The sequence below is a fragment of the Rhododendron vialii genome, chromosome 13a (assembly GCF_030253575.1).
Source record: "Rhododendron vialii isolate Sample 1 chromosome 13a, ASM3025357v1".
Lineage (NCBI taxonomy): Eukaryota > Viridiplantae > Streptophyta > Magnoliopsida > Ericales > Ericaceae > Rhododendron > Rhododendron vialii.
The window spans coordinates 9,797,030-9,822,001 of NC_080569.1; the positions used below are offsets into that span (position 1 = coordinate 9,797,030).

Sequence of the window (24,972 nt, forward strand, 5' to 3'; positions counted from 1 at the left end):
TTTCACATTTGGGCCATCATAATTTGTACCTATTTTTTTTTTTCAAACACCAATTGAAAAAAAAAAAAAAACATACAACAAGTATGCTCAAACAATTACAACTTTTACAAGTACTCTTCCACCATCTTTTTTTTTTTTCAATTGATTGGAAATATTTTCTACACTAGTGTATATAACTTGGAGGAGTTAAAGTAATTTAGAACAGAGAGAGTAATCGATTGGAAAATTTTGCAAAAACATAAATAAATCAAGCAATGAAATTCCAAAAAAAAAAAGTAAGAGCCAAAAGTTAACCATTCAAAACAATAAAAGCCAGAAGATTAAAACAATTTATATAAATATATATAATATATATGGTTCGGTCCTCGGTCGGTTCGGTCCGCATTCGGTTTGGTCGGTATAGATTTCCAGAAAATCGAGACTGAACCGACCTAGGTTCGGTTCGGTTCGGTCCACCCCGAACCGAAAAAAAACTCCCTTGGACCGACCGAAGACCAAACCGATCGATCGGTTTTTTCGGTCTTTTTCGGTCCGATCGGGTTCGTAACAGCCCTAGTACTGATGCACTACATAGAAACAGTGGTCCCTTCTTTTCAGCCGTCCAAACGGAACGTTAAGTCAAACACAGCTGGAACTGGAAGCCCCACGCACTACATAGAAACCGTGTCCGCAGTTGCTTCTTCGTCAGTTACTTTCTCTTTCCTTCCTTGAGTTACTTTTCTACCTGCTACTGCCATTTCTCGCAGCACTAAGAGACAAAAATTATTCGCAATACATGGTCTCGGTATCCCCCGGGTAGAAAAGATAAGATTAGCCGCTCAAAAACCCAAATTAGTTGGCCCATTCCACTCCAATTCCCTCTTTGTTTTTCTACGTTAATTTGACCGATTCATGCATATGAGTGACCAATAATCAATTATTCTGTCAACGTTTTGGTGGGTTTTTCTACTGCTCGATCCTGTCTGTCATTGCAAGATTTCTGCTGTTATGCACAACAATTACTTGTTTATTCCTCTTGTTTGCAATCATACCCTGGTACATCTCACTTTCCTTTCTCTATGCTGTATCATTTCTAATCTGGGTCTCTCTCTCTCTCTCTCTCTCTCTCTCTCTCTCTCTCTCCGAGTTGCCCGATCTCACAGGTGCCCTCTCTCTCCCTCTTCATTTTCCAGTGATCTTTAATGGGTGTTTGATTGATTTGTTGCTTGTGCTTTGAATATCAATAATTTATTTTTGCCCAGTTGTAGTTGTATAAGAACCCTAGATTTCTTGTTTCAGCTGGAGTTGTTTGATCTAATTGTGTTTGACCATTGTTTTACCTCAAAGGTGCCCTCTTTCTCTTCTTTCTTTCAGTAATCTTTGACGGTTCTCGTGCTTGTTCTTTAAATACCACGACTTTCTTTCCTGTTACTCCTTAGATTTCTTGTTCCACTTGTGCTCAAAGCAACCCACATCTGTTTTCCCTCTAGTTCTGAGATTCCATAGATGATGACCTGTGGAATTTTGGAATTGTTCATTTGGGTTTCGAGCATATCATCTTTGTTCTGCTTGTCTTCTAGTGGTTTTAGTCCAGCAGACAACTACTTGATAAACTGCGGATCGTCCACCAACACTACGGTGGAAGGCCGCGTTTTCGCGGCAGATAGCTTATACTCAAACCTCCTCTCAACCCCACAAAACATATTGGCCAACACCTCTTCAAATTCCATCCCATCCTCAGACAATTCTGCCCTGTACCGAACAGCAAGGGTATTTACCGGAGTCTCCGAGTACACTTTCCCTATCTCCCAAAGTGGCCGTCACTGGATTCGCCTTTATTTCTACCAATCTGTTTATGGGAGTTACAACTTGAGTTCAGTCAGTTTCTCTGTATCTGCCCAAACTTATACCCTCCTTAGCAACTTTACACCAACTAGCGCATCTTTCATAGAATTCTCGGTAAACGTGACATCGAGTTCCCTTGTAATCACCTTCATCCCCTCTGACAACTCATTGGCCTTCGTTAATGTGTTGGAAGTTGTTTCGGTCCCTAACAGTCTCATTACAGATGATGCTACTTTGGTGAACCCTTCAACTAGTTTCAAAGGCTTGTTGACACAGGCTCTTGAGACGGTTGCTAGGGTAAATATGGGGGGACCAGCTGTCTCACCCTTTAATGATACGCTATCACGAAGTTGGGTTCCTGATCAAGATTTCTTAGTACAGAAGAATTTGGCGACGAACGCATCAAATATCGCAGCGGTCAGGTATCCACCGGGTGGAGCCACGGTTGATACTGCTCCCCCTACTGTCTATGGTACTTGCACCGAAATGAACTCACAAAATGATCCCAGTAGCAATTTCAATGTCACTTGGGAGTTCACTGTGGATCAGGGTTTTCAGTATTTTCTCCGGTTTCACTTCTGTGATATAGTGAGTACAGGTGCCAACCAGCTCTACTTCAATGTTTATGTCGATTCGTGGAATGTTGCTCAGAACTTAGATCTGAGTACTTTAACCTTGGGCATTCTGGCCACTGCCTATTATATGGACTTTGTTACGCCCATAAATGATGATGGTAAACTTAGCATTAGTATTGGGCCATCTACCATTACAAATGTTTACCCAAATGCCATTCTGAATGGACTAGAGATCATGAAGATGAATAATTCTGTGGGCAGCCTCGATGGGGTGGCTTCTTTGGGGCCTTCCTCACCAAACACGAAGAAAAGCATGGGGATGGTAGTGGGTTTGAGCATTGGCTTGTGTGTGGTTGTGGTGTTTCTCGCTATTTTATTCTTCATGTGCAGAAGAAGAAAAGTGGGGAGTTCTGGCCATTCGAAGACGTGGGTCCCTTTCTCCACCAACGGAGGAATTTCCCTTACAATGGGAAGTAAATACTCCAATGGAACAACCCTTAGTTCAGGTTCTGACTTGGGATATCGGTTTCCTTTCGCTGCGGTTCAAGAGGCTACTGATAATTTCGAGGAGAGTTGGGTTATTGGAATTGGTGGATTTGGGAAAGTTTACAAGGGTGTTCTAAATGATGGTACAAAAGTGGCTGTTAAGAGAGGTAATCCAAGGTCACAACAAGGTCTTGCGGAGTTTCGTACTGAAATTGAGATGTTATCTCAGTTCCGCCACCGCCATTTGGTTTCCTTGATTGGGTACTGTGATGAGAAAAATGAGATGATTTTGATCTATGAGTATATGGAGAATGGGACACTCAAGAGTCATCTCTACGGCTCAGGTCAACCCAGCTTAAGTTGGAAGCAGAGGCTTGAGATATGCATTGGATCAGCCCGAGGGCTTCACTATCTCCACACAGGCTACTCAAAAGCAGTTATTCATCGTGATGTGAAGTCTGCTAATATTTTACTTGACGAGAATCTCATGGCAAAAGTTGCCGATTTTGGGCTTTCAAAGACGGGACCTGAATTTGACCAAACCCATGTGAGTACTGCAGTGAAAGGGAGTTTTGGGTACCTTGATCCCGAATATTTCAGAAGGCAACAGCTGACGGACAAATCAGATGTGTATTCATTTGGGGTGGTTTTGTTTGAAGTTCTTTGTGCGAGGCCTGTGATAGACCCTTCTCTTCCAAGAGAAATGGTGAACTTAGCTGAATGGGCGATGAAGTGGCAGACAAAGGGGCAGTTGGAACAGATCATAGATGCCAATCTTGAGGGGAAAATAAAGCCGGAGTCTCTTAGAAAGTTTGGAGAAACGGCAGAGAAATGCTTGGCTGAATTTGGCGTCGACAGGCCGACCATGGGAGATGTGTTGTGGAATCTAGAGTATGCACTTCAACTTCAGGAAGCAGTCCTTCAAAATGATCCTGATGAGAACAGTACTAATGTCATTGGCGAACTGTCTCCGCTTGTTAACGATTTCAATGATGGTGATGATAGTACTGTTTCTGGGGCCCAGTTTGAAGTGTCAAGTGTGGATGATCTCTCTGGTGTTTCTATGAGTAGGGTTTTCTCACAGCTGGTAAAATCGGAGGGAAGGTGAAAAATCCGAGGGAAGGTGAAGTCTAGCTAGACGGTGTTTTCTTTAATTTGTCAAAAGAAAGAGAGAGGGAACATGCTAATAATCTCTTATACACTCTTGCTTTCCACAAAGAGAAGTACTGGAAGGTCCAGTGCACCCCTTGTTGTGGCTTCCTACATTCGGTGGTTGTTGAACAAGAGGGCTTTGCGCAGCTTTTATTTATATTCAGCCTTGTAAGTTTCTTATAAATCTATGTCAATCCGTTTGGAGTTTTGTCAGACATTAAACTGCATGGAGCACTGTGAATTGTCTTTTGTATACAAGAGGGGAGGTTAGACGACTACAGAATGAGGTGTTGTATGATGCTCTTTGATAAAGGTTTGGCGTCTAAATTTGTTACTGTCTTGTTTGTTCAATTTTATTTGCAATTGTTTATACCTTCCAAGTTTCAAGGCGCATTTAGCTGCTGCATGTGTTTCCATGTATCAATATTAGTTGCCGCTCTTATTGATTCTTATATTCCTTCGTTTCTCTTTTGATCAACGGCATGTAGTTTATCTTTAGTCATGACCTAATTGACGTCATATTTGATCGATTCGGTTGGCTATTGTGTCCTTTTAGCCGGTTGCTTATCTCGCATAATAGTCTGCTACTGTCTAACGAAAAGAAAAAGTCGTTTCCTTTGTTTTGTCGAAAAGGAAAGAGATGGTTAACACACTGAATCTCTTGGACACACTTCTGGCACAAGTGGTGGAAGCTCCAGCGCACACCCTGGTGCGACTTCTAACATTTGGTCGTTCTGTGAACAAGAGAGTAAGGTTGGGCCCGTATTCTATGGCTATTTATCTTTGGAATAGGCTTCTACAATTGAACTCAATCCTTTTGGAGTTCTTATTCTTCATACTGGATGGTGCATTGTGATACATCTGGTGTATGCTATTGGGGAATCTAGACTTTAGAGTCTGATTCTGTGCTGGTCTTTGATTGTGGTGGTGCTTCTGAATCTTATTATTTGGTTTGGTTTCCATTTTCTTTTCTGTGGGAAATGTTTGAGCCTTTTTTTGGGTTCAACTTTCAATGCTCATTCTTCTACTTGTGTGGTCTGTTTGCTATTTACATCAGTGGCCTGTAGTATATGATAGTAGCACATTTAGGCCTCGCTTGGATGCAGCATTCCCTGGGTGTAGAAGCCAATACACCCGGATGAGGGGTTGATGTGATGGTTTTTGCGCCGTTTGGATGTGCCTTCTTCAGGTGTATAAACTAATCCCGGCGTTCGTTTATCCCCCTCAAGCCGCATAATTTATTGCCACCTTTGGAGCTAGCAAAAAATCATCCGGCCTAATACACCCTCGTTTTGGACGTTTCTACCCTCCCTCATCCCCCCTCTCCAACCCCCAATCCCCTAGCCCAAAAAACCCTAAACCCAGTTTTAAAAAAAATTGGAAATCCAACAACCAAACCCCCTACACAATTCAAAATTTCCGAACCCTTACCTCAACGAACACCCATCGCCACTGCTGCTGCGTGTCGCCGCCGCCGGTAGCCAACTGTGAGCCAGAGGGAGAAGAGAATTTCAGATTTTCCCACGCCAGAACCCTAGAAATCGCGCAAAAGAAGAAGAAGAGAATTGGTGGAGAAGAAAGTGAGAGAGAACCCACGAGAGAGAAAGAGATGGTCGGAGATGGTGACAAAGAGAGAGAGAGAAGAGCCGGGGGGGGGATGGGTTGGAAAGGGAAAACGTGTTTTTTAAATTAAAAAAAATGTAATAATAGAAGGGAAAACGTGTTTAGAGAAGAGGAGGTAAAAATTAATTACTCCATATAATTAATTAAAAAACATATTTTTTAAGTATAATAAAGGGTAAGAAAAGTAAAAAAAAAAGTTTTATTACAGTGAAATACATTTTAATTTTTTTTAAATTAAATTATTTAATTTTTTCAGTAAAATAACTTATTATAGCATAAATGTCAAAAAGTAATTAAATATATTTGGTTCCGTAATTATTCAATTAATGTAATGAATCATCTAATTTCATATTACACAAGGGCAAATGAGTCATTTGATAGCTTTTTACATCATACACCCTTCTTTATACACCCAATTTATCCTCCATCCAAACGGCTTATTATTTTATCTCCCTTCTCTAATATATCATCCAAACCATCTACTTTTTAATACACCTTCTATAAATGTCATATTAATGTGGGTCATCCCTTCTTAACTAATACCCCTTATTATTTTATATCCCCCTTCATAAGCAATATACCCAAAACTCATACGGCATCCAATCGGGCCCTTAAAGCTGAGTTTTTTGCATGAATACATGATTTGGCGAGCTCTATAAGATGAACGGTTCAGATTACCGCAATAAATTGCTTTAGAAGTTTAGTTGTTAAACTAAATTGAAGTAATTAACTAGAACCACAAACAATTTTGTTGTAACGAACGCTATGAATGCAAGCTAAGAACGAGAAATTGAAAACTAAACAAGAAATCACAAAGACACAAGATATACGTGGTTCCCCAAGATGGGTACGTCCACGGGCGAGGAGAGAGAGGATTCACTAACCAACGTGAAGAAGAGATACAAAGAGCCGGCTATAATCCGTAACTCTAGAAAGGCCACAATATGAAAGCCCAAAAGATAATTTCTAGAAGTACCCCAAAAGCCTTATTTATAATAGGCTACAAAAACGGGAACAACATAATTAACCAATGTGGGACTAAAGAATACAAGGCATTCCTAACAATTCTCCACCTTGACTTGAATTCCACTGAACCAAATCACCAAATATAGCTATCCCCTTCTAACCTCTCACTCGCCAAATGCCCCCGAGGGGCGATCAACTGCAAATACCAAGCAAGCCCAAGCAATGCTTGAACTTGGCAACCGGAACCGGTTTAGTCAACATATCTGCTGGGTTATCTGCCGTACCCACTTTCTTCACCTCAACTTGCTTCTGTGAGATGATATCCCGAACGAAGTGATACCTGACATCGATATGCTTAGTCCTCTCATGATACATCAGATTTTTAGTCAAATGTATAGCACTCTGCGAATCACAAAATACTGAACTCACACCCTGTGCAAGACCAAGCTCACAAAGCAAACCTCTCATCCACAATGCCTCCCTCACAGCTTCAGCAATGGCCATATACTCCGCTTCTGTTGTAGACAGCGCAACTGTAGCCTGTAAAGTAGCTTTCCAACTAATGGCACTTCCGGACAGAGTAAAGACATAACCTGTCAGAGACCTCCTCTTATTGTGGTCACCGGCAAAATCCGAATCAACATAACCAACAGCATGATCACCAGAATTGACAATCCCAAACAATAGACCAACACCTGCAGTTCCGCACAAATACCGTAGTATCCATTTCACAGCCTCCCAATGTGCCTTTCCTGGACGCCCCATATAACGACTAACGACACTAACTGCATGTGAAATATCAGGACGAGTACATACCATGGCGTACATAAGGCTCCCAACTGCGCACGAATATGGAACCTGAGACATATACTTCTCCTCATCCTCCGACTGTGGTGACAACTCAGCTGAAAGTCGAAAGTGTGCTGCCAAAGGGGTACTGACTGGCTTCGAGTTCTGCATGGCAAAGCGCTCAAGCACTTTAAGAACATAAGACTTCTGATTCAAAAATAGTTTGCCAGCTACTCGATCTCTGCAAATCTCCATACCCAAAATACGTTTTGCTGCACCCAAATCTTTCATCTCAAATTCACCACCTAACTGTTGTTTCAACCTGTTGATTTCTGATACACTCTTGGCAGCAATAAGCATATCATCAACATACAACAGTAGATAAACAAATGAACCATCTGGAAGTTTTCGAAAATACACACAACTGTCATACTCACTCCTAGAATATGACTGGCTTATCATAAAAGTATCAAACCGCTTATACCACTGCCTAGGGGATTGTTTGAGGCCATACAAAGACTTACGAAGTAAACAAACGTGATCCTCCTTACCAGAAACAACAAATCCCTCAGGCTGACGCATATAAATTTGTTCTTCAAGCTCGCCATGCAAAAACGCAGTTTTGACATCAAGTTGCTCTAACTCAAGATCATAACATGCAACAATAGCAAGTAAAGTGCGAATGGAACAATGTTTTACAACTGGTGAAAATACCTCATTGTAGTCAACACCTTCCTTCTGGCTGTATCCTTTCGCCACTAGCCGAGCTTTGAACCGAGCATCTTCTACCTCTGGAATACCTGGCTTGCGCTTGAAGACCCACTTGCATCCAACAATCCTCTTCCCTTTCAGCGGTTCTACTAACTCCCATGTCTGATTCTTCTGTAGAGACTCAATCTCCTCATTCATAGCAACAAACCACTGTGCAGACTCAGCGCTCAAAATAGCTTCCGTATAGCTTGAAGGCTCCTCATACTCAACTGTTTCAGCAACTGATAAAGCATAGGCCACCATCTCAGAATAAGCCGAATACCTTTCAGGAGGCCGAATCTCCCTCCTTGGCCTATCTTTAGCAATAGTGCGTGGTTGCTCAACTAATGCATCAACCTCTGTGTCTGAACTCTTGAACTCCTCTTCAATTGGCTTCTCAATGTGCTTCTTCCCTGAGTCGGAAGATTCACCCAAAAACTCCACCTGCTTTGGAACACTATGTTCTTGAACTGTATCATCAACCTGCTTAGACCCCTTAATTAGATAATTTTCATCAAAAGTCACATCCCTACTGATCAAAAACTTCAAATCATCAGAGCACCATAACCTGTACCCTTTGACACCTGCTGCATAACCCAAGAAAATACACTTCTTGGCCCGTGGCTCCAGTTTACCTTCATTCACATGAGCGTAAGCTGGACACCCAAAAACACGCAACACAGAATAATCAGCCGGATGACCTGACCATACCTCAAACGGAGTCTTACACTCAATAGCAGTCGACGGAGACCTGTTCACCAAATAGCATGTTGTGGAAACGGCTTCAGCCCAAAATTCTTTGCCCAATCCGGAATTGGACAACATACAACGTGCCTTCTCCAAAAGAGTCCTGTTCATTCGTTCAGCCACACCATTTTGCTGAGGGGTTTTTCTCACTGTGTGATGCCTCACAATGCCCTCATCACTGCAAAATCTATCAAACTCGCCAAGACAAAACTCCATACCATTATCAGTTCTCAAACGTTTTATTTTCTTACCAGTCTGATTCTCAATCAAAGTTTTAAACTGTTTGAATGTATTAAAGGCGTCACTCTTATGTTTCAATATATACATCCAAACCTTACGAGAGAAATCATTTATAATACTCATAAAATATCGAAAACCACCTTTAGAAGTTACCTCTGCGGGACCCCAAAGATCCGAGTGAAAATAATCCACCGTGCCTTTGGTGCGATGAACAGCTGTACTGAATTTTTCCCTGCACTGCTTGCCGTAGACACAATGCTCACAGAAATCCAGTTTCTCAATTTTCTGGCCACATAGCAAACCCTGTTTGCTCAAAACTGTCATCCCCCTCTCGCTCATATGCCCAAGGCGCATATGCTACAAACGAGTCAAGTCTGAATCTGAAACCTTGGATGAAGCAACCGTTGCTGCAGCACTTAAAACTGTACTGCCCTGGAGTGTATAAAGGTTACCACGCTTTTGACCCTTCATCAGTACTAATGCACCCCTTGAGACTTTCAAAACTCCACCTTCACCGAGGAATTTGCAACCATGAGAATCAAGAGCACCCAGGGATATAAGATTTTTCTTCAAATCCGGAACATGTCGAACCTCAGATAAAGTCCTAACAATACCGTCATGCATCCTAAGCTGAATCGTTCCTGAACCAACAGTCTTACAGGCCATGTTGTTGCCCATCAAAACTGTACCACCATTGACCGCCTCATAAGTAGAAAACCACTCTCTATGCGAACACATATGGTATGAACATCCAGAATCTAGAACCCACTCGGTATTAGAGCGAGAATCGCCCTCTGTAACTGATAACACATTATCTGACTCATCTGAACTTTCAGCAATTCCAGCAATTACTTTACCCCTTTTCTGGTCTTCTTTTTCCTTCTCCTTGAGTTTTAAACAGTCACTTTTCCAGTGCCCGGGTTTCTTGCAATAATTGCACTTTCCCTTCTTCTTACCTGATGATCTGGATCTTCCCCTATTACTCGATTCCACCCTTTCTGTTGTTCTTCCCCTAACAAACAAACCCTCCGCATGTGCATCACCCTCACCTGACACTTTTTTCCTCAATTCTTTCGAATATAGGCTGGCCTTAACATCCTCCATGGATATCGTGTCTTTGCCATACAATAGGGTTGTAACAAAGTGCTCATACGAAAGTGGTAAAGAACATAGCAAAATTAGGGCTTGGTCCTCATCCTCAATTTTACTATCAATATTTTTCAGATCCATAATAATACGGTTGAACTCGTCTAAATGATCTTTAACAGGTATACCTTCTCGCATACGAAACGTATAAAGACGTTGTTTGAGATATAACCTGTTGGTGAGCGACTTCGTCATATATATGCCTTCCAACTTCAGCCAAATTCCTGCTGCTGAAGTTTCTTCTTCCACCTCGCGAAGAACGTCATCTGCCAGACTCAACTGAATAGAACTCAGAGCTTTGGCATCCGTATCATCCCAATCTTCCTCTTTGATTCCAGAACTAGTCTTGCCTAACAAAACCTTGTGCAATCCTTGTTGGGTTAGCAGAGCCTTCATCTTTACTCTCCAAAGACTGAAACTGCTGCTCTGCCCATCAAACTTCGCAATCTCAAATTTAGCCGCCATAGCCACAATCGGAAACGAAACCCTAGTTTTTGCAACCTAAGGCTCTGATACCAGTTTGTTGTAACGAACGCTATGAATGCAAGCTAAGAACGAGAAATTGAAAACTAAACAAGAAATCACAAAGACACAAGATATACGTGGTTCCCCAAGATGGGTACGTCCACGGGCGAGGAGAGAGAGGATTCACTAACCAACGTGAAGAAGAGATACAAAGAGCCGGCTATAATCCGTAACTCTAGAAATGCCACAATATGAAAGCCCAAAAGATAATTTCTAGAAGTACCCCAAGATATACGTGGTTCCCCAAGATGGGTACATCCACGGGCGAGGAGAGAGAGGATTCACTAACCAACGTGAAGAAGAGATACAAAGAGCCGGCTATAATCCGTAACTCTAGAAAGGCCACAATATGAAAGCCCAAAAGATAATTTCTAGAAGTACCCCAAAAGCCTTATTTATAATAGGCTACAAAAACGGGAACAACATAATTAACCAATGTGGGACTAAAGAATACAAGGCATTCCTAACAAATTTACTCTTTAAATGGTACATGAACCACAAAAACTTCACACAAATACATATATATACTCTCCCACATCCACTAGAATTTTTCATTAACTCATTTCCTCTTGGGGTTTTTTTATTTTATTTTATTTTATTTTTTATTTATCCTCTTTGGTTTTTTTTTTTGATCCGATTTATCCTCTTTGGTTGTTAAACATAATTAGTGCATCAGGTTATCTCCCAATCATTTTGATTTTGCTTGTTAACCTTTTGCCTTCCAGTGTATTCTTCTCACAAAATCTTTGTTATTTTCTTTATCTTGTTTGGTTTTCAATAATCAAGTGTCTGAGCCAGCTTACACATATTTCGACTAATTCTGGGGAACAAGGGCGGAGGGAGCATTCGCCCAGGGGGGTCACGTGCCCCACTGAAATTTTATCACCTACTTTCTGTTTTTTTTAAACCTATTCAAATGATTTTGGAAGAATTGAAATTTTTGGGTACTGAGTTTATTGTGTTATCATGGGTTTTCAACTAAATCAATGGACCCCTTCAGGAATTAAATGCTCGTTTCACCGAGGAAAATATCGAATTACTACTTTTTGTGGCATATTTGAATCCATCCAACTCATTTTCTAGCTTTTCGAAGAAAAATTTGATTTGCCTTCTTTGACTTTTATCCAAAAGAGTTTTCTTTTGTAGAACTCATGGTACTTTCTGATCGACTCAATACATTTATTTTTGACATGCAATTTGCTATTTACTGATAATTTCTTATGATTAAAAACTCGTTAGGGTTAATTGTAAAAAAAAATTGGCAACAAATATTTAGACTTCTGTGCTTATGTTTTGAAGCTTTTGAAGTACAAGCTATTGTGCCTAATAGAGAATATTTAAATTTTTGTGCTCAGTATTTCTTTGTTATATTTTTACTGTGAATTTTTTTAGTTTGTTGTGAAATGGCTCCGCCGCTGATGGGAAACCAATCTTATCACCCACTTGCGGGAATCCCACTTAAAGCCAGAGCTGAGCTTTGGTTCTTAATTCTCACATTGTTTGACCTAAACCAAACATTTGTTTAGCCTGTATGGGTAACGAAAGCTAGTTATATGACCTCAGAGACAGATGAAGATAATCCCTGTAAAAGCTAAACCAAGCCTAAATCAGTTGGCAATCCTAGAAAAAAATATAATAAAAATGACAGCAATTAATTCTCTAGGATGCAAAAAAAAAAAAAAAAAACTACAAGATTGCTAATTACTGTCCTTTCTGGATTTAGCAAGCATCATGAATTAAGGTTAACTTTGTGTTTCCCCTGTAATCAAGCCGATCAAGGTCACTGTTCTCATTATCTCTGCACTAAAACAAAGTTTACCTCATTAATCATCAATTTGTTGCCTACACTACACCCATTCTTTAATGGGTTTTTTTTTTCCCTTAACGAAAGTACTAATATTGTGGAGCTGGCTTGTCGGCAGTCCCCTTATGGGAATTGCACCGTGCAGTAGGCCAATTAATCGGCTTGTACTGAGTTTATTTTCATGATCGGAACCGTTCATGTTGTAGAGCTCGTCGAGAACTTCAAGCATGTCAAAAATCATGTTAATTAAACTCTGTTTATACCTGATCGGATCACATATATGTTGACCACACTGAATCAAACCCAGCAAATCAAATTTAATAAAGCAAGAAGTCACTTCGATTAGGTAAATTAACATGATTTTTGATGTTAAAGTTCTTGACGAGATCTACGACATAAACTGTTGCGATCATGAAAATAAACTCTGTACAAGCCGATACTCGGCGGTGCATCTCTACAACCAATGGTTCATATTTCGAAAGATACCCTACTTATTTTTGCCTATAGGATACCATTAGTCAAGGTTGTGAATCTCGTTCCGTACCGGATTGAATGATCAGGGAATGAGTATTGATTTAAAACTATATATTATGATAATACCGCTAAATTTGAAACGGTACCCGATATTAGAACGGTACCGGTGCGTACCGTCCCAGTAAGAAAAAAGGTACCAAAGTTGGTACGGTATTCAAAACTTTGCTTTTAGCAAATTTGATCCATTAAATAGGACAGCTCACTGGCTCCAATTGTGCCCTACACCCCTGTAAAAGAAGGTACACCTCTACACTACAGGATCCCGGTTCCGATTCCGTCTCATAGAGAGAAGCGATCTAGAGAGTCGTAGTTTAACAAGGAATTTCATAAAGATTTAATTGTAATGAAAGCGTATGAGGATCCATAATCAATGGGTATGGGCCCCTTAATGTGCGGATTAATGAGTTGTTTCGTGCGCTAAGTGCTAATTACACGTTGTGACAATTTGAATGCCACCAAATTATTTATAAAATAAAACTAGGGCTAGCTCAATTAGTTAGGACTCTTGCATCTCACTATGAGGTCAGGAGTTCGAGTCTTTCCACCTTTGTATGGGTGTTCTTTCCTTTGTATTTGTTAGGGTTATTTCTTCCTTCAATAGAGTTTGTAGTTAAGTTGAACTTACAGTAGTTCTTTTGATGAACTTATTTATTCTGTTGGTTCAGTTGTTGGGTTTGGTTATCTCGTGGACTCTCATACGATGGATTTAATATCTCGTGATTTGTACTTTGTACTTCATACATGATATAATAATCTCTCCTATAGATTGCAAAAAAAAAAAATATATATTAAAAAAAAGGGGTACAGAAAGCTAGGAAAAAGTTTAACGTATAGACTAGTCGATGAACCCAATTTTACTTTATTCCATTCTAATAGTCCCCCACGTATATTTATTGACTTTATGATTATCCTACTCCAAGTCGGTCCACTACCTTTAATTTCCTCTTTTTCTTTTGCACTATTACTACTCCAACAATTCATAAATACCTCTCTCTCTCTCTCTCCACATGCATATACCTCTCTCTCTCTCTCTCTCTCTCTCTCTCTCTCTCCACATGCATATACCTATGAAAAACTATCACCATGTCTCCTCCTCAATAAAATGGACAATATTATTCCCAGTAATTATGAAAGGAATCGAACTCATTATTTTCTCCACAAATATCTACAGTAAACAAGTAGTGATCACTAGAACTTTTCGTACATTGCCGCGATTTGTATGAAAACGAAACTAGTAACTAGAAATATTTGTTCCACAAAATTGTTATATATCTATATAAACAATTCGTCAGGACATTTCTACTGTGTGATTTATGACCTGTGAGTCTTCATGTGGCTTTTAAATACCATTTTGTCATAACGTTTTATTCAATTGGTCGGTTATTTTGATTTCTGAAATTTTAATAATTTGTTATTAGTAAGAGTACTCATGAACTCCAAACAGTAATAGGAATCTTACCGCATTTTCCCACGTCGAGATTTACGTAGTAGTAATTAAAGAGATTTGTGAGCAAAGTACTCAGTTGTAATAGATCGAGATTGCGGAGTCATGTATATATAATTAGTTTTATATTTAAAAACGATGCATAATTAAAAAACTTCATCTTACCGAGTAATAAGAATTTTGCTTTTGAAAGTTAGGTTTTACTCCATTTTTAAGAAAGTCATTTTACACACTTAAAATGTATATACATGGACTCATCTTTTAATTAAGGGTTCGTTTTCTTATATTAAAAAAAAAGTCATCGCCGGCCTCAGGGCTCAGACTGGGGAATATATCCCAAAGCTGACATTTTTTCATCTGACGTACCTCCATATTATTCCCTGTTATCCTTTTTAAGTTTCAGGGCATTTATAAATATCTCAGGAGAGTCAAATATTTCAAGGAGTCATTGGAGATTTGCACAATCGAGACTGCGAAATTAATAGAGGTGAGTGCAAATTGGCTCGGACATCCGATTATCGAAAAAGCATTCGCTTAGGATTGTTTTTTGAGCTCTTAAATCTCACATGCGCATGGGCAGAATTTGATCCCTGCAAGCCTCATCCCCTCTTCCAATTCTCGCATGATAGTTTATATTAGGATTAAAGAATGACAAAAAAAAAAAAAAATCTAAGATTTAACCTTAGATGCATGCCGAGCATTTAACGACGCATAGTCAACTAATATAAATTTAGTAAAAATACAGTTTAGCTTTTTTACGGGCTACATATTGTTGTCTCTATATGAAAACCGAGGTGGTAGCCTAGTTGGTGAGGGTCACTACTCTCCTTAATGTAGACGGAGGTTCGAGTTTCGGTAAGTGCTCGAAACCTGTCTGCGGACTAAAGGAGGGACTTTTCACCAGCTGTGCACTAAAGTGGTGCCGGGGTGACGACCCGTCCTTCTGGACGGAAGCTATGGCTCGAACCGGACATTTCATTGGCTGGTAGGAAGCCCCTATGGTCACACCTAAGGAAAGTTGCTACGCTGGTTGTCTCCTCTCAACCTCTTTGATTATAAAAAAACAAAAAAAATGAGATCAGAAAAAATGAGATCAGAGGTAAGTATTAAGTGGTGTCACTGTACTTGGGTCAACGATCTCTTACCAAATTAATTCCTTCTCCTCACCAATTCGTACACGTATCTTCGCATGATATATATCGGAAATGCACGTGAGGATGACTGTTAGACTAGTCCACATCACTCACATACATAAACCACAATTTTGGTTAATATAATTCAAATGTCAATTAGTCCCCTATAGCCAATTAATTTTAAATTCAACGACTCCAAGAAACCTCCTACGGATAATTGTGTATACAAGCAAGAATCTACTCTAGCCTAGTCTGAAAGGGTAGGAAATGAGAGTACCCTAAGTATTTTTTGAGTACCCGCAAGAAACATAATTTCACCTAACCTAACGTAACCTAATAAGAATCTAACCCAGGTCTTTTTACTGGTAACGGAAACCTTACGCTTTGGCAATCCATTTGCTCTCCACTCTATGGTTAGACTCAAGGTCTGACTAACGTACTGGCTAGAGAACCGATTTTTCTACTGATATGGTGTGCACGGGTACCGGTGAGATATCTTATACCGTTTCAAATTTATAACTATTAGTGTTATTTTCCTATATAAAAGAATTTATTAGTATAGTATACACATTTATTAAAAATAAAAAGTAGTCCGATAATGCCTGGTATTTGGCCTGTATCGTTCGGTATTTACCGGTACCGACTGGTATTGTCCGATAATGGAAGGATAAAATAAATTTAAAAGTAGTCCAGTATCGGCTAGTACCTATTTGATTAGAGGGAACAAAATTTTGATTACTCTTGTTAGAAAGGGGGCAAAAAGGATTATGACTTCCATATGAAACGAAAAATTTCGTTAACTGATCATCATGTATATGGAACTTTAATAAGTAGCATTCAAAAACCATAAGCTATATAAGTAAACTATGAATTACTAATTAATAAACATTTTTCTTTTCTTACTATCTCTATCAAATTAAAACCCGTAGAGGTAACATTTACCTATGCATCATATATAGATGGATGAGAGATGATCAAGAGAGAGATAAAACCTTATCAAAAAAGACAAAAAGTAAACACGTCTGAGTCTGATTACAATACTAGTAATACATAAGCAAAACAAATTCAAAGGTGGGTAGAATTCGATGATCAACCAACCACATCAACCTTGGTGGTGCAAGACAGCAACCTCCGAAACACCGCCGACACGGCGGCGCAGGACGCCTCCTTGGCCCTCCCGAACCCCGCGTACTTCTTCTTCTTCCCCTTTCCGTCGCCGCCGCCATAATAAGCCATCTTTCTCTCTCTCCTATACGCCGTCGACACTCTCTCTCTGACCCTGTCGAGACACTTTTTGGTCTTCTCGGGCACGCTCTCCTTCCTCGAGAACGTGTAGCTCCGCAGGTACAGCTGCCGGCACGAGACGCTGTCCACCACGGCGGGGTGTTGGCGGAAGCTGCTCCCTTGCCGGCCGTCGAAGCTGACGGACCTCACGAACTCGGCGTCGGATTCGGGCCACTTGTAGAGGTTCACGTAGGTGGCTCGGACGGGCTGGATACGGGCAAGGACGTCGTTGACGACGCAGCTTGATTGGCAGCCGGAGGCCATTAATTGGTTTTGATTCCGTGGGAGTGGTGACGGATTTCGTTAGTGGGGTTGCTTTATAATAATCCAAATTCCAAAGGAGAGCTTAGCATGCAAGAAAAGGTTGAGAGAGAGAGAGAGAGTTGAGCGTGGTGTGCCCAGCAAGGTGTGGTGTGGTGTGGGTTTTATGCGCTTTGGGGTGTTTGTTGCGTGTAATGATTTGGCAGCATGTGAGAGTGTTATATGGACTACAAGACAATGAGGTACGTGAGATGCACGATCCAATTACGTGGGCGATTTGTCACAGAGAATTAAAACGGAGTAGAGAATGGTGACTTGGTACGTTGCTCATCTTCCTTCCCAAGTGATGATCAAATGGAGTCCCACAAATTTTTTTTTAAATACAACGGTGATACTATGTCATTCTGTTGATGTGGTGCAACGAACCAATCATTTTCGACCATATACGAATTCGGGTCCGCGCAGCAGTGATGTGGTGGTTAGTGTGATCCATGTAACTACCCACCACATGTGCATAGTGAGGTCAACACGATCAACACGTGGACCTTGTTCGTTTTGGTTTTTGGATTTTGAATTTTGAGTGGAGATCGAGAGATAGAGAAAGGAATGAGAGTAATAATTGAGAGAAAATTTATTGAGAACCGTGCACTGAGAGAAAATCCAAAACCTAAATACCAAACCGAACAAGGTCGTGGTGTTCTATTATTGGGTTGTGATACCACGTCAGCACGATGACGTGGTATCACTGTTGCAACCAAAATTTACTCGAGTCCCACGGGGTGGGGCTTTGGGGGCCTGGGCTATAAATAGCCTCTAAATCCTTTGTGTTAACTCTAACACATTCATTAACCCCTGCTAATGTATAAAATGTTGAAAAAAAAAAAGAAGAAACGGAATAGTAATATGTTTGCGCACAAACACCTGTGTGAGATTCTTTCGAAAATATCTCATACTACTGCAAATTTTTACGAGCGAGATTGAGAGTAGGATCAAAGAGTCTCTAAAAGATTATGTGATTGAGATAGTCACCGAAATCATGTGACAGTTTTCTACTACAAGAAAATATTTAGAACGAATCAAAATCTTCGCATCATGTGACTTGAATATGAGATTTACAGCGCTGTTGGTACGTAAAAGGTCAATAAAGTTTATTAGGTAGGACTTGTTCCTTTCATCATTCATGAAAGGTTGATTGGACAATATTGTTGAATCACATTGTCCAAAGATAAAATGAACGGATAAAGTTTGACCGCTCATTTCTCTGACGAATCATACTAAATAAGCTTAGTTCTGACGGAAATTAATGTCCGATCAACATGATGTTTTTATTTATTTATTTTTGATCGGCATAGACATAATAAACCACTCGAATTGTCGAGTGAGACCATGTGGAGTATTATTTTACGTCACATGACTACACGAGTACTGGTTGCCGATAATTATTAGTTCTTTCTTTTAAAAAAAAGAAATTGACCGAATAACCCCTCAACTAATAATGTCTAAACTACCTAATTAAACTAGAAAGTCCTAAATGGCTAATTAAGGTTGCTTTGATTGCAATATTGCATCACACACCACACATGCTCACATGCACCTTGTGGCCATGCGAGTATATAGTGGGGGGGCAGCCTTAGTTTTTGTTCAAAGGGTGCAAAATTTCGTCCGGAAGCATGCACGAGCAGACCCGGGAGGATCGGCACCTCACGGTCACGGGAATCGAATCTACCGGAGCCGTTTAATCCAATGGAAACTCTCTCTCTCTCTCTTTCTTTCTTTTTTGACAAAAGTGAGAAGATTATATTGATAAATGCCCAGCGGCACTTACAAAACGGAGATCATTACAAAAAACTTGGACAAAGCCAAACTAATCATCTAACAAATATAAAACAAGTAAATCACAACCCAAACATGGCCTGACACAATAGCGACACTTTTAAACTGCCTAACAACTAATTAGGAGTCTCAAACGAGAAAAAGTGCAAAGTTAAAAACAAAAGACACCCAATACCCAGACGATCAGATGCACTCCATCCAAGTATGAACGCACCAATGAACTCCTAAGAACTACAAATCTGTCAAGCCGCCACGGGTTGCCTCGCCAAAGACATCATGTAGGGATAGAATGCTGAAATATAGATATCGTTGTGAAACAACCTCGATTGAGAGAACCTTATCTATAGACAAAATTCATCCGAAGACGAAACTAATAACTCTCGTTGAACGAGAAACAAAACTCTCGTAGAACCTCGTAGAACGAGAGATAAAACTCTCACAGATTAAACGACAAATCGTAGATCTAAAGAGACAGAATGAAAAAAAACAAAAACAAAAACAAAAACAAAGAAATGAAGTCGGTAGTACTATGGCCTCCCCCTCCGGTCGCCGCACACGGGTATGGAACCCACGGGGGGTTGAGAGAGAGGAAGAGAGAGATAGGGTTGAGAGAGAGGAAGAGAGTCTTCTTCTCCTTCAAAACTCTAATAAGTAATAACTCTCTCCTTTAATATCAAGAAAAGTTCCGAGTGAAAAAATAATAATTCAAGAAAAGTTTAATCTACAAACGAGGCAAAAATATACTCCGAGCTATGACTATACGCAACGAAGGACGGAAGGAGTGTATTTTCTACAAATAGTGAAATGTCTGCGACAAATTCTGAGAGCATATTATGGAATTCCAGTTTTTAAAAATTTGCAGTGCAGTGGAGTGTTTGCTGCCCAGATTCTAGAAACAACTTCTAAAAATCACAAGTTTTTTTTTTAAAAAGGTACTTCCTTTGTCTATTTTTAAGTGTTCTGTTTCGTAACTCTAACTTATTAAGAAAATATCATTATTACATCTTTCACATCAACTTGTACCTTCAATTTCCCTACTTATCCTCTATGCATCATCATTACACTTTTACTTACTAACTTTTCAAAATGGAATCTACTTTTATAGGCAAAATAGAAAATGTATCAACTTTTACCTATTAACTTTGCAAAATGGACATTTTTTAAGGAATAGCCTAAAATGAAATACTGAACTTTAAAAAGTGAACGGATGGAGTACGATTTACTATCTAATTTTCCAGATGTGAGAAGATTTGATCAGAGAAAAGACAAAAATATTCCTTGCCATCGGTCAATAGACTAATCCACAATAAAAGGCCTATTTTGCAGCAAACACTATCATTCAGCTTCTGTAACATTTGATCTGAAACTCCAAGCTATTTTTATTATTATATATACTACAAAAGAAGAAGAAATTGAACTCACATAGTGAAAATGAAATTTAAGCAATTCACTGGATTCCATGGAGCCCCTTTATGAAGATGGTTCCGCCGTTGAGTATTATATGTGCACATATTCACTCGGATACTGTAGTAGGTAAACTTGAAGGTGAAAGGGAAATTATTCAAGGCTTTGTTGATTTACTGCGTGATGATTATATTGAAAAAGATCGAGGCCGCAGTATTTATTTTTCTCAAGATTGGGTCTCTCTACCGGGTGTTCTACCCGTGGTTTCAGGGGTATTCATGTTTGACATATACCTGCTCTAACCGAAATCTTTGGGGATGATTCTGTACTACAATTCGGAGGAGGAACTTTAGGACACCCTTGGAGAAATACACCGGGTGCCGTAGCTAATCGAGTTACTATGAACTTAGTTACCATAGGGAACATATTAGAAATATCTAAAAAATGGATTCAGTTCCTTGTGCTAGCTGCATACAAGGATTCTAATATATTTATCTTTTTCCATAGTGTATGTGTGGCCCGTGTTCTTTTGATCTGGGATCTTCCTCCGTTAGTTCGTGGGTTTCCTAGCCTTCTTGCTCAATCCTGCACAGTGAACGCACGACTAAGACTTGGCCGGGGGTCGCCCGGCAAGGCCCTCCGGCGCAAGGATGAGTATGTGTCCTTGGAGAGGAAAGAGACTAGGATTTTTTGTAGGGTAGAACGTACATACCTCTCTAGGGTTACTCTTCCAGTATTTATAGAGCCTTCTTGACTTGCTCTGCAAGTACGGGCATGTGCCTTCCACGGGTTAGGTGACATCACCTCGACGTCACCGAACAAATCTGATAACCGTCTTCGTGTGTGAGCTGGCCATGGCAACCCCCACATGCTTTCATCGTTATCCCTTGATATAACCGCTTTGTCACGTGAGAGAGCACGTGACTCCGCGGGTGGCCGAACTCGGATCTCTCCGACCCTGGCGGATAACACGAGGGGAAGTCTGACGAAACCGCCTCGTAAAGGGCGGCCGAACTTGAAGAGACTCCTCAAAGGTGGCCGAGGCTGAAAGCCTACTTCAACAAGACGGTCGCTGAGCTTGATTAAGCCGTCGTGCCGTTATTAAGAGGATGGCCGAGCTTGAAGTCGACCCGCTAACCAATGGGCTCGGACCATTAGATCCGGTCTACTACAGTGTAAATATTAAGCTGAATAGAGTACTTAGAAATTAAAAAATTCATGGTAACTTATGCATCCCAAGATAACGATATTGAATCGTTATCGATTTGGAATTGCACTTCTGGTTTGGGGTAAAATGTTGGTTCAAGCGGGAGGCCTAATCATCGCGTACGTCCCAAGCCCGAAGCCCTGTTAACCAAATTGAGCCTTTTCCAGCTAAAGTTTCAAAAGACCCCAAAATTCTTGAAAAACGTACCACAGATGTCTGTTTCTTATTTTCTTGGGTACATGAGAAAGGAAACACAAATGACTGGTTCGATTCTAGGTTTATGGTCACAGGGTTTATAGGATAATTTAGACGGATCCCGCGTCCCTGCAGTGAGGGAAACTCACTGTCAATTGCAGCCCCTCAAAACGAGGTTTTGAGGGCATTTGGGGGCAATTTGAGAATCACAGCTAAACAACACGTGAGCCCTCCCAGCCCCACCCTGTCCTCTCTCTCTCTCTCTCTCTCTCTCTAGCTCTCTCTCCTCTTCGTTTTCTTCTCCAAGGACTAATGGAAAATACACTACTAATGGAGTACTACATAATGAAAAATACACTAATGGAGTACTACAAATACACTAATGGAGTACTACATAATGAAAAATCGTTTCCCTTATCTCTGATTTAGTTTTGTCATCATGCAAAAGGATTTTACCAGGAAAATTTATTCTGAATCAGTAACTTACATGAAAAAAATGAGTCTAAGAACTTCATTTGAGAAGGGAAACATTCGATTCTTGTAAGTGTGAAAGGAGAGAGAACCCGTCTTATGTCCATGAAGTCTTGTGTTCCTTATTGAATCCATACAAATCTATTACTCAGAAGTCAGATCTTCTTTCTTTACTTTTTTTTTATCTTCTTCTTTCATTACTTAGATCTGTAATTTGTCTTCAAATCAACTGTTTAATTTGATTACGCAGATTGTACTGATTCTTCTTTGGTAATATTTGTTACCTCTTTGGAGCAGACGGAAAAAATTTCATGGTGTTGAAGTGTGAGGTGGAGGAAGAAAAGTTGGAGAAGAAGACAGAAAATGACAAAGGGGTGTTGGAGAGAGAGAGAGAGAGAGAGGGAGGGAGGAGACTGGAGTGGGGCTGGGTCAGAGCCAAATGGGCTCACGTGTGATTCTCAAAACGCCCTCAAAACGACGTCATTTTGAGGGACTGCAATAAGAATTAGAGCCTGTTCTAGAACATCTTTTTAAAAAATAAATACTTATTTCACATTTTCAAACTCAAAAATAATGTAAATAAAAAATAACTTTTAAATTTTTTTTGCACCGTATTAAATATCTCAATGAGATCTTTCAAATAAGATCCATATTGCATATTTTTAGATTTCAATAAGCTCATCGTTTTTTAGCTTGAAATTACCTTCTTAAAAAATAAGTACTTATTTTGCGTTCCGGAACGGGGCCTTACAAATCCTACATATTTAACTTAAGAAATAAGTTGACGTATTGGATCGGAACTAATTTATCTTGGTACAAATGTATTTTTGTTATGTACTTATCAATATCCAATCAATATAATTTCTAATAAGATTTACATGCCCGGCGATATCTAATCTAAAGACTAAATAGTGCTAATCATCTAATGAAACCCGAGAAAAGATTACATTTGCCCGCACCCCCAGTTAAACAAAATGGGCTTCTTAGCCTTTTAGACCTAAAGTATCCACGAGCCCAAAGTTCTTGTGGTGATTTACAAAATCAATATGCTAAATGCTTTAAAAATATTAGGGAAAATGACGGTCAAGAACGTGTTTTGATAATTAATACCCACCAAAGACATTTTCAACATTAACAAATGTTCTTAGCTTGTCATTAACGAGTATTAATTATCAAAACACGTCCTCGGCCGTCATTTTCCAAAAATCTTAGCCTTGAATTGGCTTTCAACAGACACAAAAGGGGCTTTAGAAATAAGAATATTCAGAAAATGGACTTTTTCTAAAGGTCTGAAGTTTTTGCTAACGGAGGATTGGCCGAGCGCTTTAGAATGCTACGGCAAAAATTGTGTTTTGACAGTGCCTAGAAGTGTGGTCACCACAATACTAATGTTATGAGAGTTTTTCATTCTATCCATTAATTTTATACTACTAGAGAGAGAGAGAGAGAGAGAGAGAGAGAGAGAGAGAGACTATGACCTAGGAAACATTGATAAATTAACAAATCAATAACGAAGGTCCAAATTCTTTTATTTATTTAGAAGCTTTTTGTATAAATATATATGTATTATTTAAATGGGGTTACATCAATTATATGGCTTCTTTTGGTAACAATTGTAGTAACAAACACACGTTATGATTGGCCTGCGGTCAGGTCTGTCGCCTCCACGTTCACATAGTCCTCTCGGACCTCTTCCCCTATATTTGTCACGACACTGTTGACGACAAGGAAGAAGGTTGCAACCATTTGGATCCAACGTAACTTCACATATTTCAGCGTTCACTTGAACCACCATTAGTTCAACTGCATGCATGCATGTCACAAAATTGGTGACAAATATCCTTGTAATTGATATGTATGTATATGAGTGTAATCAATCAGTTGTGACATAAAAATACGATGTGTTTATGGTCCCACTTGATAATCCAAGCGGTTCATTTATTTTTGAACGGCGAAGAAAAGATTCTGTTGATCAATAGCAAGGCTACGAGTGATTAAACGGACAAGAGTAAAACGGCATCACAACGAGAGGGCAACATCCTAACGAGGTTGGCACCCCACCCCTCGACAATCATATGCCGCTCAAGCCCGGAAAGCAAAAGTTCAAATAAAGAAATAAATGTCCCCTTAAATATCGTAGTGGAAAATGGTTAGTACACAATAAGTTTTGTAGCGGTATGTGTGACGAAGAATGATAATTTAATTTTAGGAATAATTAATTTATTGTCATTAAAATGTCCCGACGTGTTTTAAAGAAAATCAATCAATTTGCGTAGGCAATGAGCACATTGAGGATAATGAAAGGAACGACTCAGATGAATAAGAGGATTGTTATAGGTTCCATTATACGCCGTATGATCGACGAGGGTCACATAAGAGGATTTATCATATGACATTCAAAGATGTATAATAAGAACAAGAGCACATACGTACCTGTCAAAAGTAAGACAAAAAGCCTCAAATCAAAGTAAGAAAACTTGGCCATCTAACCAAAAAAAGGTTCTTAATCTTTAAGTCTTTTAGTTCTGTTTGAATTTTGGGAAAAAAGAATCAGAGTAGTATTTATAGAGTAGGACTAA

General features: G+C 39.7%; 2 protein-coding genes across 2 annotated transcripts; one reads left to right on the forward strand and one right to left on the reverse strand.

Annotated features, from left to right (window-relative positions):
• Positions 1 to 688: 688 nt before the first annotated feature.
• LOC131314808 (receptor-like protein kinase HERK 1) lies at positions 689 to 4,372 on the forward strand. Its single transcript, XM_058343662.1, has one exon. It carries the CDS (start codon positions 1,486 to 1,488, stop codon positions 3,991 to 3,993), a length of 2,508 nt encoding a protein of 835 aa, XP_058199645.1. The 5' UTR covers positions 689 to 1,485; the 3' UTR covers positions 3,994 to 4,372.
• A 12,337-nt stretch (positions 4,373 to 16,709) lies between these two features.
• LOC131314809 (uncharacterized) lies at positions 16,710 to 17,469 on the reverse strand. The gene has a single exon (XM_058343663.1). It carries the CDS (start codon positions 17,284 to 17,286, stop codon positions 16,828 to 16,830), a length of 459 nt encoding a protein of 152 aa, XP_058199646.1. The 5' UTR covers positions 17,287 to 17,469; the 3' UTR covers positions 16,710 to 16,827.
• Positions 17,470 to 24,972: the final 7,503 nt, after the last annotated feature.